Source organism: Triticum urartu, chromosome 2A (assembly GCF_056163025.1).
Source record: "Triticum urartu cultivar PI428250 chromosome 2A, HENAU_Tu73, whole genome shotgun sequence".
NCBI classification, from domain to species: domain Eukaryota; kingdom Viridiplantae; phylum Streptophyta; class Magnoliopsida; order Poales; family Poaceae; genus Triticum; species Triticum urartu.
In genome coordinates, this window is record NC_141874.1 from 568,764,646 (window position 1) to 568,783,072 (window position 18,427).

General features: G+C 43.8%; 2 protein-coding genes across 8 annotated transcripts; both read left to right on the top strand.

Annotated features, from left to right (window-relative positions):
* Positions 1–1,300: 1,300 nt before the first annotated feature.
* On the top strand, positions 1,301–8,221 carry LOC125538795 (cyclin-dependent kinase G-2). Of its 7 annotated transcripts, none has more exons than XR_007296515.2 (10): positions 1,302–3,139; positions 3,237–3,365; positions 3,482–3,617; positions 3,751–3,839; positions 3,928–4,039; positions 4,155–4,261; positions 4,354–4,527; positions 4,598–4,705; positions 4,907–4,981; positions 5,796–8,221. XR_007296515.2 is itself a non-coding variant. In XM_048702084.2 (7 exons), exons 1-7 carry the CDS (start codon positions 1,626–1,628, stop codon positions 4,445–4,447), a joined length of 2,181 nt encoding a protein of 726 aa, XP_048558041.2. In that variant the 5' UTR covers positions 1,302–1,625; the 3' UTR covers positions 4,448–4,854. The 7 variants fall into 7 exon arrangements, 1 of the variants encoding a protein (XP_048558041.2); XR_015616960.1 differs by having other exon boundaries at positions 4,601–4,705; XR_015616958.1 differs by having other exon boundaries at positions 4,354–4,705.
* A 2,351-nt stretch (positions 8,222–10,572) lies between these two features.
* Positions 10,573–16,657, top strand: SYN2 (Rad21/Rec8-like family protein). The gene is made up of 16 exons (XM_048702085.2): positions 10,573–10,850; positions 10,990–11,184; positions 12,141–12,474; positions 12,564–12,604; positions 12,678–12,724; positions 13,242–13,291; positions 13,370–13,495; positions 13,586–13,711; positions 13,821–14,026; positions 14,108–14,234; positions 14,709–14,878; positions 14,962–15,320; positions 15,417–15,456; positions 15,572–15,596; positions 15,685–15,820; positions 16,186–16,657. The coding sequence occupies exons 2-16, from the start codon at positions 11,058–11,060 to the stop codon at positions 16,306–16,308; spliced, it is 2,037 nt and encodes a 678-aa protein (XP_048558042.2). The 5' UTR covers positions 10,573–10,850; positions 10,990–11,057; the 3' UTR covers positions 16,309–16,657.
* Positions 16,658–18,427: the final 1,770 nt, after the last annotated feature.

The window sequence follows — 18,427 nt, forward strand, 5'->3', positions numbered from 1 at the left end:
TGAGCGGGAATAGGTTTGTTCTCTATCAGAGGGCTTGTGCCCGGGGAAAATCGTCTCATGTTTCCACTCCGACCTAATCATCACACCGAGATACCCTACTGGGAGTTCTGCCGGAATCATCTCCGACAATGGTGGCCCATGTAGGTTCTGCATGGTGAATGCAAAGGTCTGATGGGATCTCGATGAACGCCAGCGTGATCTACGCGCCGGGTCAAATGTTCGTCTTTGGTGCCATCACTCTCGTCGCTGACTCGACCGGCCAGATCGGCCAGGTAGAAAACTACGCTCCAGGCCAGATCACTAGATTTGACAATCTGAAGTACGTGGTGGATTCCCGTGGTAAAATATCATCGATACAAAATAAATTATCATAAAAATAGTGATGCAAAATGGACGTATTAGTATCTCTATCTTCCCACGGCTAAGCGGACCTGACTGGTGGGCCACCCTTATCATACAGGGTTAAAACGCCGAAAACGGTACCTATGAGAATGTGATAGTTTTTTTTGCATCATATTATTATTATTCGTAGAGTGGTAGTTTTTTGTTCAAAAAAGGTTGTAGAGTGATAGTTTTATACTACTTCCTCCGTCTCATAATATAAGAACGTTTTTAACATGACACTAGTGTCAAAAACGTTTTTATATTATGGGACAGAAGGAGTAGTATTTACTCGTGCTCCTTCACACAAGGAGCACTCAAAAGTAACTTTTGCGCATTGCCCTCATAAAGGTAACGAGGTGCTAGATCATCTTGCTAGGCATGCTACTTGTAATATGGTTCGACTTTGTTTGGATGAGCCTTCTAAATTTCTTAGGCATATGCTTGTAACCGACTTACTTTTATCTGAGCAAAAAAGACCCCTAAAATAAATCTGAACAAAAAAGAGTTACTTTTCGGTATAGAAAAAGAAACACATCGAAACAACCTGATCCCATAATAAATGATAAGAAACCCGACGTTGCAGTAAATTTTGATATCCCATGAAACTGGAGCAGTGTCAATCATTTCTTGTCGAAAAAAGAAGAAGAAGATGTCAATGGAAATTATTTGGAGTATTTTTTTTCGAGAGAATCCAAGAAACCACCACCAGCCCGGAGTTCGGCCGCCAGCCCAGCCCAACTCCGATCCCGGAATCCTGCCTGGTTTCCAACAAAACCACCACCTGCCTGGACCCACCAACCTCCCGCAGCCTCTGTCCCCACCTGTCATCCACCCGCGAAACCCCGCCCACGAGGAGCCCGCGGGTTTCCCAAGTCCAGAAAGGGAAAGCCGCAAAGCCGGCCGCGGCCACGCACCAACGCGAAGCGGCGCCTACCCGCTCGCTTCCGTCCCCGACTCCCCCTCCCTCCCCATCCTATTCGCTCCGCCGCACCACCCACCCCATCGCCCGCCTCGCGGAATCCTCTCGTCTCCCGCCGCCGCCGCCACCGCCACCGCCACCCCGGCCGGAGGCCACGCGCCCCACGCGGCCGCTCGAACCCGAGGTCAGATCCAAACCCCAGCCCCGGGACCGAATCGCGCCGCAGTTTTTCTAGGTTTTGGTACGGATCTAGGGTTGGCCGCGGAATTCCGGGGGCGGGGGCTATTCGCTCGGATTCCTCCGCGGCTCGGATTTCGCGCTCATGGCCGCCGGGCGCCACGGAGGGTACCGGGACTACGAGGCCAGGGAGCGGGAGCCCGACGCCGAGGCCGCCAGGAGGAGCCAGAGCCTCGGCGGCCGCCACCGGAGCGACGCCGACCGCCGCCGCGACGGCGGGCGCAGCAGCGGTGGCAGGGAATTCTCCAACGGCTATGGCCACCGCCGCTCGCACCCGCCCAAAAGCCGCCTCTCCACCAGGCTTGGGGACCGGGAGCCCGGCGAGGTGCTCAGCGGGAGCGCGTCAGACGACTCTGGTGGGAGGTCAGGCAGAGCGGCAGGGGAGAATACCATGTCCAGTTCTAGCAGGGAGGGTGAGGTGGCCGTGGGGGCGCCTGCTGCCCCTTCGCCCAGCAAAAAGAGGAAATTTTCGCCGATAATTTGGGACAGGGATAGCCCAAAGCCGCCGTCGTTACATTCTGGTACAGTGACTCTGAAGGGAGTGGTGGATTCCGCTTCTGCTGATACAGCAAGTGACAAGAAAGTGGTGGAGTCCTCCTCTGCTCAACTCCCTCCCCCTCCCCCGCTGCCACCACAGGGGCACATCCCAGAGAGGTTGGTCGTGGACAATTCACCAATGGATGTGGACCTTGCCGTTGACACTGACAACACTGAGCAGTTGCACGTGCTGCAGGATAGTAAAGTGCTTGAGGTAGAGGAGAGTAAAGTAAAGGAGGAAGAGGAGAGTAAAGTAAAGGAGGAAGAGGAGTACCCAACAATGCGGAACATATCAACTTCAAGGTGGGCAGGTGCTAACGATGACGAGGAGGAGGGTGTAACACTGAGGAAGAAGAAAGTCTTATCTCCTGCAGATTCCGCTGAGCTGGGGCAGGGTAAGAAGACTCCTACACCAGAACTTGGGGAGGTTGTGACCAGTGATATGTCTGGACGGAGGACCATGTCAAGGTCATCTGATTCAGGGAGAATGGGTAACGATGAGAAGGAAGATTTGGAATTAGGTAAAGGTGACTACATGGATGTTGATAGAGGGGAGGCTAGTGTTAATGGTTCAGCTAATCTTCTATCTTCTGATTCGGAGGATGAAGTGCGCAGGTCTGAAACCCCTGAGCCAGTGAAGCCGGCTCATCGATGTATCAATATGCTGCAAGGTTGCAGAAGTGTTGATGTGTTTGAGAGGCTCAACAAGATTAATGAAGGCACCTATGGTGTTGTATATCGAGCAAAGGACAAGAAGACTGCTGAGATTGTTGCATTGAAGAAGGTCAAGATGGAAAAGGAGAGAGAAGGTTTCCCGTTGACCTCTCTTAGGGAAATCAACATCCTTTTATCTTTCCATCACCCTTCAATTGTTGACGTTAAGGAAGTAGTAGTTGGCAGTAGTCTTGATAGTATTTTTATGGTGATGGAGTACATGGAGCATGATCTTAAGGGTGTCATGGAGACAATGAAGCAGCCATATACCCAAAGTGAGGTCAAATGCTTAATGCTTCAGCTATTAGAGGGTGTAAAATATCTTCATGACAATTGGGTACTTCATAGGTAATGGTTAGCTTACCTTTTGTTCTTGTTCTTCAGATATTATATAACCAGGTTCCTGTTGACTATGTACTGATGATAAGCATCTCATTTATTTCAGGGATTTGAAGACTTCAAATCTATTGCTGAATAACCGTGGTGAGTTGAAAATATGTGATTTTGGACTGTCTCGTCAATATGGGAGCCCACTAAAACCTTATACTCAATTGGTTGTGACTTTGTGGTACAGGTAGGTCACCAGCCAACATCAGATTCCACAGCAGCGCTTTGACTACCTTAATTTATCACTGTAAGTTCTTTTATTTATAAATCACACTAATGTCTGTTTCTCCTCCTTGGCTACAGGTCACCTGAACTATTGCTAGGAACAAAGGAATACTCTACTGCTATTGACATGTGGTCCGTGGGCTGCATTATGGCAGAGCTTCTCGCCAAAGAACCACTGTTCAATGGGAAAACAGAGTTTGAACAGCTAGACAAGGTACTCCATTTGTCTTATGTATGCTTTCCATGCATGTTTCACAGTGCATATTCTTCTATGTTGCTGATAGCTGTAGCCGCCAATATAGATATGTATTCAATGATAGCTTATGGTGAAGCTACTTTTCTTGTAGATATTTAGAACACTTGGCACACCTAATGAGAAGATATGGCCTGGTTATGCCAAGTTACCTGGTGTCAAAGTCAACTTTGTTAAACAACCGTATGTTTCTTATACCTGCGTTTGTTGTTTCTCCACCGAGCGTATATGATTGTATGATTGCATCATATTTTGATTTTTTCTTCTTCAGGTACAACAGATTAAGGGATAAGTTCCCAGCTGCGTCTTTTTCTGGGCGTCCAAACCTATCTGAAGCTGGTTTTGATCTGTTGAATAAGCTCTTAACTTATGATCCTGCGAAGGTAAAATTAATACTCTTCAATGGGACTCGTGACTACATGAATCTTGCGTTGTCAATTTTTTACGCTTCATTGTCATTTATATTACTGACTAAGGACACTTGATTTTCTTGTACAGCGTATATCAGCTGAGGCTGCATTGGAGCATCCATGGTTCAGTGAAGTACCTCTACCTAAGTCGAAGGACTTCATGCCAACATTTCCAGCTCTAAACGAACTGGACAGGTGATTTTTTTACCCATCAGTTTTGCATATCCTATGCTTATGAATATTTATGTTCAATAGTCCATTTATATCTAATGTTATAAAATACACAGGCGTACCAGACGGTATATGAAGAGTCCTGATCCTCTAGAGGAGCAACGGTTGAAAGAACTGCAAGCAAAAGGCAACCGTGGCCTTTTCGGCTGAGCTCAAACCGCTTGCTTGGGTTTTGTTCGTACTGACTGCTATGCTTCAACCTGAATCAGTGAGGTCAGATGGCTTCTGAGGTGAGATGTGCCATGGACATGAAGTATCAGATCTTCTTGGTGTCTTCAAGCAACTGACAGCGTTCTTTAGCAGGCTTTGTGCTTAGTGACTTGTGGCCCATCATAGAATTCTTTTCACAGGATTAGCACTCCGACCAGATTGATCATGAAAGCAAATCTAACCTGCCTCCATCGTAAGGTTTGGCCTGTTGGCTTTATTGGCTACACACTTACACCTGTTTCACCTTTGGAACCTATGTATGTAAAATATTCCAGATTGGTACGTTGTAAACAATGCTCGGTGTGTTGGATTTACAATAAGATCATAAGAATCTATCATTTTTTTTCTCTCTGCTCCTATAGTGCTCTTTTCTTTTGATCTTTGCATTTTGTTTGCAAGAAATGAAAGTGGCGAAGGGGAAGGATGCCTTTAGCTTTTCTTCAGGAAATCATGGACAGTAATACAACTTGAAAGGTAAATATATTCAAGAGTTGTTTACCTCAAGAGATGTATTGCTGATTAAAAATTGATGAATACATGTTCTGAAAGATCATCTATACCCAAGGGCTCTGTTTTATTTTTCATAAAGAAACACCGTCTTAAATCCTAATCATGTTCGTAGCGCTAAGAACTCCCAATTCTGAAAAAAGGTGAAAAAAAGAGAATGACAGAGAACGAAGAAAAGTGCAAAACATGACTTGAATGAAGACCCAGCCTGGATGGGTGTATTCTCTTTTCCACCTTGACGATGTATACAAGTCAGTGTTAGTATCGAAGTATCTAACAGACATTGTATTATTCACCAAGAATTCCTTTATCTGAGCTGTTCTTCCATGCCTGTGCGTCATATGTCTATCGATTTAGGATACGAGTAAAGAATGTTATGTTTCTTTAGTTACTCTTTGTGATGTTTCTATTTTATATTTATCGTGCCATTTTGACATGCATGTATCTGCTGAGCAAATTGAGAACATGAAGGGAGCACTTGGATTTCATTTCTATCCGGTAGTTAGTCTAAATGTCCGTTTTACAAAGCTGGTTACTTGCCCATGACAAGATCAAAGATCAGGGATATCTCTTCTTGAGCAATGTGGTTCGGGTTCGCTTGTTAAGTTTTTCTCCCACGTCTTCTTTGTGTGTAAATTTGCTGTTCTGTGCTATTGGTAGCCAAAGATGTACTCCATCGCTATGTTGTTTGCATTTGGTGATAACTACTTTTACATTCTGCTCAAGTACTAGAGAGTTGGTTGGACTTACTACAACTGTTCTATCTGTGACACGTCTGCAGCTTAAGCTGTGGCTGCTTCAAGAGGAAGCTTGATGGCCGCCAGCTTGTTGTACCTAAGTGACTAAATTTTATGGGAGGTCTTGAAGTGTATTCATCTGTTACTTGAGTGAGCCATAGTGGTCACTGGTCAGTTTACTATCCTTCCTTGTTTATTAATGCACCATATTCATCCAACTGTTTTTTGGGGATGGTCATCTGTTATTTGTTTGCATGGAGTATGGTTTTTGTTGAGCTTTCATTTCGTCCTCTCCCATATGGCCGACACTCCGTTTTCTATTTGAAATATCTCCTTGACTGATGTAAATGCCACAACATTGGCATTGTTTACTCACCTCCACGAAATTGAGGCTATTTAGATTAGTGAGGGAGGTCAAAATTAGGCTGAAATACTAGTGTTGCATGCTCTCTGTTCCCCACTTTGGTTATGGTAGCCTGGTTGTTTTGATGGGCCACATTTGGAACAAACGTTTGGCATGCTCTTTGGGGATGCATAACTGCTTATGGTTCTCGATGTTCTTGTAGTAGTGTTTTCTTGTCATGGGTTTACATGAGCTGCCCTTGCCACTACAAATGTTCAATTGCTACTTGCCACTTCATTCTGTGTGACGTTGGTGATTCGGAGTTTTGCGTTGTCGAATGTGATGATCAATTTCTTGCCCATTTGTTTGCCTCTTATTTTAGTTTCAGTTGTCTTGCGGAAGATATATCAGCCCATCAGCTGGCTCGAGTATGTTTTTGCGATATAAACATTTGCGTAGTTGCAGTGGTGTTGGCGCGCAGAATAGAAAGATTGCAGTGGCATCGGTGCAAAGAATAGAAAGATAGAAACTACGGTCTATTCCCTCTGTTCACAAATATAAGATGTTTTACATATTTCCATATGGACTACATACAGACTGAAATGAATGAACAAAGACACTAAAATGTGTCTATATACATTCGAATCAGAAAATAGTTAGAACATCTCAGGACCGGAATTGAATTACCGATGGAGGGAGTACATTATAACCTATGTTGATAACTGAGGCTCGTAGAGTGGGGTTTTTGTTGGTGGCTACACATGCAGACGTTTTATTTGTTTGAGAGTTTTGTAGTACTGGTTTCTTTTTGCCCGGACCTCATGAATGCCATTCCATCACGAGTTCACAACAATGGGCAAGTTTGTTACTCCCTCTGATCCATAGACAAATCTAGGACAAGTAATATGGATAGGAGGGAGTAGTAGAAAACAAAGCAACATTTGTTGCCAATGTTTTTGAAAGTTTTTGGATTTTTTTTATTTCACTGCTTATCCAATGTGCATGTGTGCCCGGGATCAGAGTACTTTTGAGGCTCGTCACTTTATGGAAGAGCAGGTTTGCATCCGAGCTCAAGTGCCCCTGGCGTACAGTAAAATCAGGAAAAATAGTAAAAAAAATATCATAAAGTTCAGAATTTTTTTTGTGGTAACCTTGGACAAATGTTCTATGCCCTCTGTCCTGTAATATAATGGAACAGAGGGAGTATGTGCTTGCAAAAATTTATCAGGAACGAACATTCCTGGAAGTCGTGGCAAAAAGAACAAAATTGATACTCCAAAAATGCCATGACTTCCATGAATGTCATTTTGTGATGAGAATTTGCAAGCATAGAAAACATTTGTCAAAGGTGACAAAAAAAATCAGATTTTTAAATTTGTTTTTTCATTTTCTTTCGAACTGTTCACCGAGCTTGGGTGCAGAAGAACACTATAGGCTTCTTTGCTATATACCTCTTGTATAACAAGCAGCCTGATATCTCTCTCCTCGCTGGACGTGAACTGCGATGGTGCCATTTTGTGTCTTTGTTGCATTCCCGCTGATGAGCTAGTCATGTACTTTTCCGGAACCATCGGTTCGAGTCGTCTGGATTGCCATAGTCGAGTAAGGGTCTCGTTGATTCAAAGGATTGGTCGTTTGATTTGTAGGATTGAATCCTATAGAAGGAATTCTTTCTAAGGATTCATGTGTACTACGTACATTTCATAGGAATTCTAGCATTGTTGAAATAAATCCTTTGCTTTTCCTGCAATACAATCAAACAAACACAAATCTTATAGAAATCCAATGGCCATTTCATTTTAATCCTACGTTTTGCCAATCCTGCGAATCAAAGAGGCCCTAATATTGTTGCTCACTCGTTGGCGTGGGGGATGTGGAGACTCCATTATTTGCAGGTCGATGTGGAAGGTCTGGACGACCAAGCGGGAGCACGCGCAACATGAGAGGCAAGTCGGTCTGGATGACTGAAGCAATTACTCTCCACCGCAGCGCACACTCGATGTGATTATTACATGTAAATGTAAATAGTTCGTTAATTAGTTGGAGGATCAAATACTAACATGAGTGCATATATGTTACTGGAAGAACGTTTCACGGTGAGACAGTAAAATGTGGGAGGTCTGCTCACGAACCTTCACACATCACAGTTCGTTGGGCGGTGCACGCTCCCCGGAACCACAGTGTTTCTCGCCGACATGACTCACTGCTGTCGATAGAGTAGATGTGGTTGTCACGTGTGATGCGCACGTGGTAACCAACCAAAGGGCCTCGCTGGAACATATGGGCCCGGCAGTTAAAAAACATCGAGACGTACAAGCACTTCGCGGAACACTATCTGGCCTGCGACCACCGCCTGAGCTCTCTCCCGCCGTCTCTAGTAGGAGTAACTCCTGTCTGCCTCGGGTTTTGGGTCCCGTCGCTCATCCGAAGTTCCTAGTCATCCGTCAAAGCAAAATTACCGCAGAGGGCTCCGCGGTGCGACCCACCGAGTACTGTTTAGATCAGATGTGTTTGTACATTTCCCCTCAAAAAAAAAAAAGATGTGTTTGTACATTCAACCTTCCCCTGGAAGCCATCCGTGGATCAGCTAAAGCAAAGAAAAAAAAAGTTCAATTTTTATTAACGTGGTAGGTCTGTAGACGCGGACGGCCAAAATTGTTGCAACTGCCGTAATACATGTTGAAATGTAGAAATACATCAACGCATCTACAGATCTAGTCTAAGACAAGAATTTTGGGGCAAAAGGAGTACTACTCAAAAGCGACGGTTATATAACCAGTAAAGGCCAAACCACTAATTTATTGGCAGTCCTGGTTTTCTAAAGTTTTATTAGCAGCATAGTATTTTTTTTCTCAAGAACCATGGTTTAATTTTTTTCTGTTTGTTAAACATAAATACAACCGTTTTATAAACCATGGTATCTTCAATATCATGCTTTTGGCAGTATTTGAATGCCTTTTTTTTCCTCGAGAAAAACTTTGGTTTTTCAAAACTGAATTATTCATTGACCAAGCATTGGAATATTGAGGTTTTAGAATACCGCAGTTTTAAAAACTTTGCTGCCAAACTGGCTCAAGATTTTTTTTTCTCTAATATGCAATACAACATACGTTTTTTCTTTTGCAAAACCTTGTCCTACATAAGAAAAAATGTTTATTTAGCAAGGGATTTTTCAAGTGCCTAACTAGAAAGTTTTAATGTAACACTCTAGGGAAATAAATCGGAATGTTCAAACCTTTCCCCTTCTACTTTCCTTGCGAAAGGGAAGTGCTCATTATCCCTTCTCTCCCTCGCCAAAGAGGCCATAAGTCCACTCCCCTTCCGTCCATTCCTCTGGCGATGGGAGGTTGGGAATCCAGGATCTTCATTTACGGTTTGTTTCGCGACGTCGAGATGCCGTCAGTGAAATATCATTCCCCGACTCCATCTTTGCGGCGATACTGCTGCTGGTGGAACAAGGTTCCCTCGGCTTCGTTCTACCTTGGCAACGATGTCCTCGACAACGACATCAAGCAACCTGTGAGGATGGTTTGTCTCTACCCTTTTTGGGCAGTGTATCTAGCTTGTCCGATGCAAGTGACGACGCCACCGGTGGAATGGGGGCCCCCCAACTCTGTTCCTACCTTGGTGACAACGTCCTCGACGACGGCGGTGAGGAGTCCATGAGGATGCTTTGTCACCAGTCTTTTTGGGCCGTGCATCTAGCTTGTCGGAGTGCCGGTGACAAGGCGACATCGGTGCCACCAACATCTTTTCTCTTGGCTCCACCCCGTTGCATCGGCATTCTTTTTATCATTGTTGCGACGACAATGGAGGTCTTGTTCATGAGATGGCGGATGTGCTAGCTCGGTGATGGTCCTTTTATGGCGATGGGGTACTTCTTCTCTGGGGTGCTGGTTCTCCGGGTCCGGAGCCTTACGAGTTACGACTTCCCAACTGTTGGATACAAGGTGTGGCCGGCTTTGGCAACCAAGGGGCGGCGGCGACGGTGTCCTAGAAGTAGAAGACACGGTGAACTGCAAAGGTTTGGTTGTAATGTTCTTTTTCCCATGGGGCGTGCACGTTAAAAAAGAGAGGCTTTATGCTCTTATAGCAAAAATGAAAAAAAGAAATAAACGTAAAAATAAGATTTGAACATGGCCTAGGGAGTGCAGCCACGTCTGCAACGGTCTATAATCACCGGATGCCAGGTCTACAAATCCCGTCGATTTCGGTTTCCCTCAAAAAAAAACTTGTTTTCACACCGCAAGCAACAACGGCTACAGCTCTCTGCCGCGGTACAAAATCTAAAAACTTACCGTTGCAAAGAAGATCAAACGGGGGCATTGAACCCGTTCCGTTTTCCGTGCCCCGATAAGACGGCAACCGATTAACCACGAAATTCAAAAGGAGCAAGAAAATAGGCAACTTCCCAAAACGAAAGCCTCCCAGACCCATCCCATCCCAACGTCTCGTATCATAGGACACCAGGGGCGATCCCGTCCTTTCCCACCGCGAGCCGTCGCCCCCCTCCGGTCTCCTGCTTCTGCGCCTGGGGTTTCCTCCTTCCACTCGAAGCCAGCCTCCCCTCCGCTCTCTCTCTCTACTTCTACCCCCCACTCCCTCCCTCCTCCGCCCCCCCACCCGGCTCCGGTTCCGGCTCCAACCCCCGCCCCCGCCCCCAGAGGACCGCGGAGCCGCCGCCCGCCGCCCCGCACGAGGCCCGCCCACTCGCCGCCCGCGGCCGCGACGGAGGGCATTGCCGGCGGCGCTTCTGGTCAGTTCTTGCCCTTGCCTTCCCCATCTGCTCTCTGATTCCGCTGCCGCGCGGTTCTCCCCCCCCTTTTCTTGGCTCGATTTGCCTCGCGCCCGTCGCCTCATTGCGGAATTTGGTTTGGTTTGGTTTGTTTTTGCAGTGTGATTTAGGTCTGCTGCCTGCCCGCCTGCCTCTGCTCGGCGGCTGCTCGTGCCCGGCGACGGCGCGATGTTCTACTCCAAGACGATGCTGTCCAAGAAGGGCCCGCTGGGCGCGGTGTGGGTGGCGGGCGTCCGCGGCGTCGCCGCGCTCACCAGGGACCAGGTCCTGGGCACCGACGTCGCCTCCTCCGTCGGTAAGCGATATCACGCCTAATTTGCCTCCGCATAGCCCGCCTCCTGCAATGCAACGAAAGCTCCCTCTTTTTCGTGGGGTTTTGAGGGTTTCTTGGGTTTGGTTGCGGCCTAGGCGAGGAGAAATCTCACCAATTTTTTGGGGAAAAAGAATCTTCTTTTCTGGCGGTCTCATGTTCTTTCCTGGCTTGGTTAAGGGCTTAGAGGAGAATGCGGGTCTCTAATTTGTGGGGTGAGTGGAACAGTAGATTGGGAGGGGTTTATGTGGGGGTTTATAGTACCTTACAGTGTGATGAGTGAAGGATGGGAGGGGAATCTTTGGTTCTTCACCCCTAAAAGAAGACCAAGAGAGAGCCACTCTTTTTCTCTTGTGGCTTCGGTTCCCGTTACTAGGTTGTGGTTGGTTGAGTGGTGATTCAACTTTTTCTTCTTGATTTTAGGAAGTATCGATGTGCACACCTATCTTTTTTTATCTTCTTGTGGAGTGTAAGCATCACTGTTCACAAATTTCGTTTCAAAATTCCTTCGGGGGGAAAGGAACATATTGCAGTTTTTTTTAAAGATTATCAGAAGATGAATGATAGGCTGTTGATAAAAAGCTTGAACCTGACTATGGGGTGTTTGCGTTTTGGCCAACGGAGGGTTATGGGTCTTTGTGGATGGTATGGGGTTCACGGCTCTTGGCCGGCGAGAACTTTTCACATATGTTTTTTTTATCTACGTTATCCAGGCGTGAACCTGAGCTGAGTTTCAGGTTGGGATACCAACTGAATATACCATGTGAACCAACTTTACTGTCGACAAAAACTACATAACGATATTGAATTCACTGGGAAACTGCTTGAAAATCGTTAAACATTTCGTCTTTCTGTTGACAGATGACATAGCCCTTCAAGTTTTTTTTCTTCTTTCTAATAGTATTGTGATGACTAGCTCACACGTTTCCTGTTCATGGCAGACAAGATTTTGCCCGACGTTGAAACCACATACAGAATACTTGGGTTGCTTCTGCTTGGTGTTGTTAGGATTTACTCCAAGAAGGTGGAATACCTCTGCTATGACAGCAATCAGTTTTTTGAATCAACTGTAAGAGGGAAGAAAGTTCTAAAGCGAGGGAAGAAAGGTGCTTGTGCAAGAAGATTGGTGCTAGACCAAGAAGACACTAGAAGATCGAAAAGAGTTGCTGTCGTTCAAGTCCCAGAATTGGACGAACCAGCTGATCTTCCACCAATCTTCACCGTACCCAAAAGATTTGAGCTCGACTCTTTTGATTTGCAGATACCTGAAGACAGGTAATGAACAAGCATGGTCGTAAACTAGTTTCATTTCTTTGTTGCTTGAAGTGTGCTGTCTCATTTGTTCCTTCTAAATTCCTCTGCAGAGAGGATGACAATGATGATCATCACCAATTGCCTCGTCAAGGTAGCAAATGCTGCAACTTGATGTTGCTGTTATTGCTAAGAAATCATTTATGACCTTCAATTATTTTGTGCAGATACTTTGTTGGAAGATGAACATCAGCGTATGCCAAATTTGTACGAGGTACCAAGCTTCCTTCCTACCATTCACTGAATAATCAAGACATGTATGCGCATAGAGTGAAATGCTTCTTATAACATCTGAAATTGGGGAGCTTGCCAAAAATATGCTATGTAGTAGGCAGCAGTTTCCTACTGCATGCACCTACCACCTAATGTGATCTATAAATGCGATACTTCCCAGGCAGACAGAATTACTAAGCTTGCATGCATCAGGCAGCAGTTTAAGCGACCTGTACCTTCCACCGATTGTTCCTGTTCTACCACTGATGGGGACCACAGTAGGTTCCACGTGTTACCTTACCTGATTACCATGGTCCTGTGTCAGTAGTTTCATGAATTCTCCGATTAAGGTGTTAAGTATCCATTTTGTTTGTGGTTTGTAAATTATTCCACCCACGTGTGTTACCTTAGATACGTTTGTTCCTTTGCATTAGCAGGTGACATGCAATACTGTCTGCTTCCTCTTGTTTTTATGCCTTATTTGTTTTGAGAAACTAAAACTTAAGATGTCTTATCAGGGGATGCCATATGCTGATCTGGACTCTGCTTACGTTGTGCCAGTATGCATGTAAGTACATAGGCTATGTTACCTAATTGTGTTAAAAGATTACTTCCAGTGGATTTCTGAGCCTATCTCTTGATGCAGCATCCCAACTGAAATGATCGGTGTCACTGATGAAGTCACCGATCTTCTGTACTTGGGTAACATAGGGGATGAACTTGAAAATGAAAGTCAGAATCCTGATCCTGCTTGCTTTACACCAGTGAAGGAGTAAGTATATGAACTATCACCCCCTCTCCTGACTCATTCATAAGAGCAGACTTGTTCCTCTCTGTTTGCTAATGTGAGACTATGAAACAGTGTTCTTCCACCTGAGGCGATGGATATGATGGCTGAAGCAAGCGAGCTTCCAGAGAAAAGCAAAGAGGGGAAGAAAGCTAGAAGAGAAGTGAATGGTGATCCTGCTTGTTCTACCCCTTTGCCGGAGTGAGTATTGCTTACTCCCTTTCTTTTGTTACATCAAACTTTCTTTACTTCAAGATAATTCTGAAAATTATCATTGTAATTTGACATTATTAAGCATGCATTGATTCAGGAATCAAGAAATGCAAAGACCTGTGAATGCTGTGGAGAATGTGGTGTGTGCAGATCTAGATGAAAATCATCCTGTAGTCGAAGAATCAGAAAATGGGTTAGCGGTAGGAAAACCGAACACAACACTATCTATAGAAATTCCTGACATCGAGGAACAAGAGTCTCTGGAACCTTCCACTCCAGAGCCCTTGCGAGAGGGAGCCTCAGGTTAACTTTTGTGAGAAGTTCCTATTCTACTTATTGTCATTATCTTGCTCATGTTTGTGACATATTTATCTCATTTACTAGAAAAATTTGTGGTTGCAACACCTGCTCAAAATGAGAAGCGCCAGGTTACCAGAAAAAGGAGGAGGGGGTTATACAATAAGAGAAAAGTTTGGGTGTTGTGGGATGAGAATGCTATCCTTGATAATGAGTAAGTACAATAACTTGCTTGTACAAGCTCTTTCATCTGTTGCATTACCTATTCCTGTGTGCTTGTATGCATCCTAGCAGCCAGTTTGAACTTCTCTATCAGCTTAAGAAGTTTGTATGGTGCAAATGAGTTAGTAATATGGAAGAGCTTGCACAAGATCTTCCATATGTTGCAAACCATTTTATTTTTGTTTGAGAACTGGGAGTGGTCTGATCTGCATTGACATGCTTCTTTAAGGTGTTTCCTCTTTTTGTACGAGAATTGGGAGGGGCTGATCTGCATTGTCATGCTTCTTTAAGGTGATTCCGTAGTATGTAAAATGGAACTTCAAATAGGATATGCATGGTCAATGCAAATTATAATATTGCCACATTAGCATGCTTTCTTTAAGGTGATACCGCAGTATGTTGATGGAACATTGAATTTCTATATACATGGTCCATTCATACTGTTTTTGGAACATCCTCCCTACAGCACGATGAGAGAAATGGTAGACGGGGTTGGTGTAGAGGATCTAGTCGTCAAAAGAAGGAAGGCGCCTCACACTCGCCATCAGATTTGGAGGGAGCCAAGATTTCGTTCTCTGCAGGATACTTTCATGGAGCCAATTCTTCCATGTGATAACATTGAGCCAATTATGCAATGTAAGTCAATCATTCATCTAGTCAGGCTCAGTTATTGATGCAAACATTAGTCATCAGCTTAGCTGATCATCTTATTTTAACAGATTCGACTACAGTGCGCCTTAATTCTACTACAGCCGATGCCTCATGCAGGGAATCCGTTAAAGCAAAGAAGTGTCTTTCATATGAACCTGCTGAATCCAGCAATCCCCACAAGGAAGCTGCAAATGAAGAAACAGAATGTGTCCCAAATGAACTAACAAATGGCATCCAGACTCCTGTTGGGTGCTACAATCAAAGTCAGCAAAGTCAAGATGTTTGTGAATGCAATGATGATACACCCTATGAAAAGAACAACACACTAGTCAATGGAGATGAATCAGTGCTGCCAGAAGAGAGATTGTATGAATCAACCAGTCACAGTGCATTGCGCAATGAATCATTGACTGCTGATATAGATGCGGTAAGCAAGCGTCTACATCTAAACTCGGTGGGAAAAAAGATTCTATTATGGTTTTACACCACACTTTATTCATTTGAGAATGTTCTCTGGTTGCAGGATATTCCTATGGATGAAGAGCATGCTGCCAGAGATGAAGGTAATGTTTACAACTTATAGTATAAACTTATAGTAGTTTATACTGCTTGTGCTCGTGCTGTTTGATGTTTGTGCTTTGCCATCCTATTCTTATACACTCACTATTATTTTTGCAGATTTCCCGCTTTCAACAAGAACTAGGTGAGAACAAGATTGTTGTTGCTTTTCCTTTGTATTCTTCCTGCTTTTATCTGCCTGTAATACTTACTCTCTAGGTTCACTATTTCAGGGCAGTAGCAAAGTGCCTCCATCAGCTATTCTTGGACCAGAAGTGCCAGGAGCAAAGTAATGTCCCCGTGACGCTCGGCCAAGCCCTCGAAGGCAGCAAGAGGAAAACCACAGCAAGATTCTTCTATGAAACTCTGGTAAGCCTGCTAGTTGAGTTCTTTTCTTGAAAGATTGAACTGGATAAAAGGCATGGATTGATACAAATGATCGATCACTCGGTGTCTTGACATATTTATGCATATCCATCGCATTTTTCATTCTTAAGTAAGAAATATTCTTCTCTGCAATGCGATTTGATGCCGTGTCCTCTTTCATTGCAACGCGCGTCTTTCTAAATTTGCAAAATTTGTTCCATTCTTATTCTTACCAACAGTTGCTTGTGTCTTGCAAAATTCCAGTTTAGATTCACACTACGTTCTTCCCAAAACACAACAGTGTACCCCTTGTATACTGATGGAAAATAAATAAATGCTAATAAGCTACGTACCCCTCTCTTGTGCAGATCCTCAAGAGCCGCGGGTTGATAGACGTGAATCAGGAGAAGCCCTATGAGAACATCACAATCTCTGCAACTCCACAGCTTGACGCGGTGCTGCAGAATCCAGTGCCCGCTTCAACTTCTTAGCAGCAGCATGTCAGGGTAGGTAGTTTTAGGAGAAGAGGACTCGAAGTTTCAGTTTTTTGCTATATCCCGTAGCATCATCTTGAGGATATGTACTGGTGACAGGCCAGTTGTATATATGGATCGTTCGTTCGTATGGGTCAGGATTACATAGAGAGAGGAGCTTTAGGATCTTGCTCGGTTAAGTTAACGACAGGCCGAGTTTCTTGCTGGTCGCATGCGGGATGTAAGTTAGCTGATGAGGAGGGGGTTTATTCAGATTGCAGTTTCTTGCCGGTTGCATGTTGAATGCTGATGGCATCTGCCAATGAGTAAAAGAGTAGGCAAAAAACACTCTGCCTGGTTTGATTGATGCCGAGCGCGAGCAATTTCTTTTCTTGGTAATTTTTGGATCAATTTTCTAGGGAGCAAGTCTGTTGCTTCTGGGCTCTGCATCTCTTATGCAGTGTGCGAGACCACACACAATACTTCAAAAGTAGATCAAAGAGCAGAATGAAAAATGAGTATTTACTGTGAAAGTGTCATTGGCAGATGTCATGATAACTGAGATCATATTTACTGTGGTAATTGAGGCGCTCAGTTTGGCCGCCTATTTGGGTATGATAACTGAACTCATATTTACTGTGGTAACCTGACAGTTTAAAGAGTTGCTACCACAAGGCACAACCCACACAATTCATATATGTGTGAATAACACTGGGCAACCCACACAGTTCATGGATGTGATCCGATGATGATATCTCATGTAATTGGGACGATGATCCCCCACATCTCCTTGTTCAGGATTTAGTAACCTTGTTACCTGTTCAATAAAGTAGATCAAAGAGCAGAATGAAAAATGAGTATTTACTGTGAAAGTGTCATTGGCAGATGTCATGATAACTGAGATCATATTTACTGTGGTAATTGAGGCGCTCAGTTTGGCCGCCTATTTGGGTATGATAACTGAACTCATATTTACTGTGGTAACCTGACAGTTTAAAGAGTTGCTACCACAAGGCACAACCCACACAATTCATATATGTGTGAATAACACTGGGCAACCCACACAGTTCATGGATGTGATCCGATGATGATATCTCATGTAATTGGGACGATGATCCCCCACATCTCCTTGTTCAGGATTTAGTAACCTTGTTACCTGTTCAATAAAGTAATGATGGCATCCCTAGAAAAAAAGAAAAAGGATGACTGGAAAGTCCATCTCATGCATGTTGTAGATGTGTTCCTTGCTAGTTCACAAATGTAATTCTTAGGTACTGTTAGTAACGAGGGTACCAAATTAATTGCTCATATTTACAACTCGATGCAAGAACTACAAAGGCCTAAACGACTAGCTAAGGACGAGTTGTTTATGCACATAAAAAACTCAGAGTAAAAGTTATATATGATCGTCCGTCGGCGTATTACCTTGACATTTACCTTCAGGATTTATTTAAGAGCTTTATTATTATTATTATTATTATTATTATTATGTTTTAGCATCAAGGATGGTTCTTTGATTTATGCGAATGATATACTTTATGATCATACTCCTGTTGTAAATGGGGTTATTTGTTATTAATCTTGATGATAATACATATGTTCATAACACTAACGCTTAGTGTCGCAAGATTGACAATTCGACTACCAATTGTTTGTGGCAGTGGCGTTTGGGTCATATTGGAAAAAACGCATGAATAAACTTTATTATGATGGATTTTTGGAGTTATTTGATTTTGAATTATTTGACACCTGAGAATCTTGACTAATGGTTAAAATGACTAAAACATTCTTCACATGCCATATGGGGACGGACGACTGACTGTTGGAAAATCATAAATGAGTAGAAAATCTATATGATCCGATGAGTGTAGCTGCGCATGGTGGGTTCTTCTACTTTCACAAATCATTTGAATAGAAAATCAAGAAATTTCAGAGTCTATATGATCCGATGGTTATATTTACTTAATGAAACATAAGTCTAAAACATTTAAAAAAATAAGAAATTTTATAGTGAAGTATAAAATCACTGAAACAAGAAAAATCAAATTTCTATGACCATATTGCAGAGGAGAATATTCGAGTTACAAATTTAACGAACATTTGAACAGTTGTGGATTTTTTTTAATCTTATGGCTCC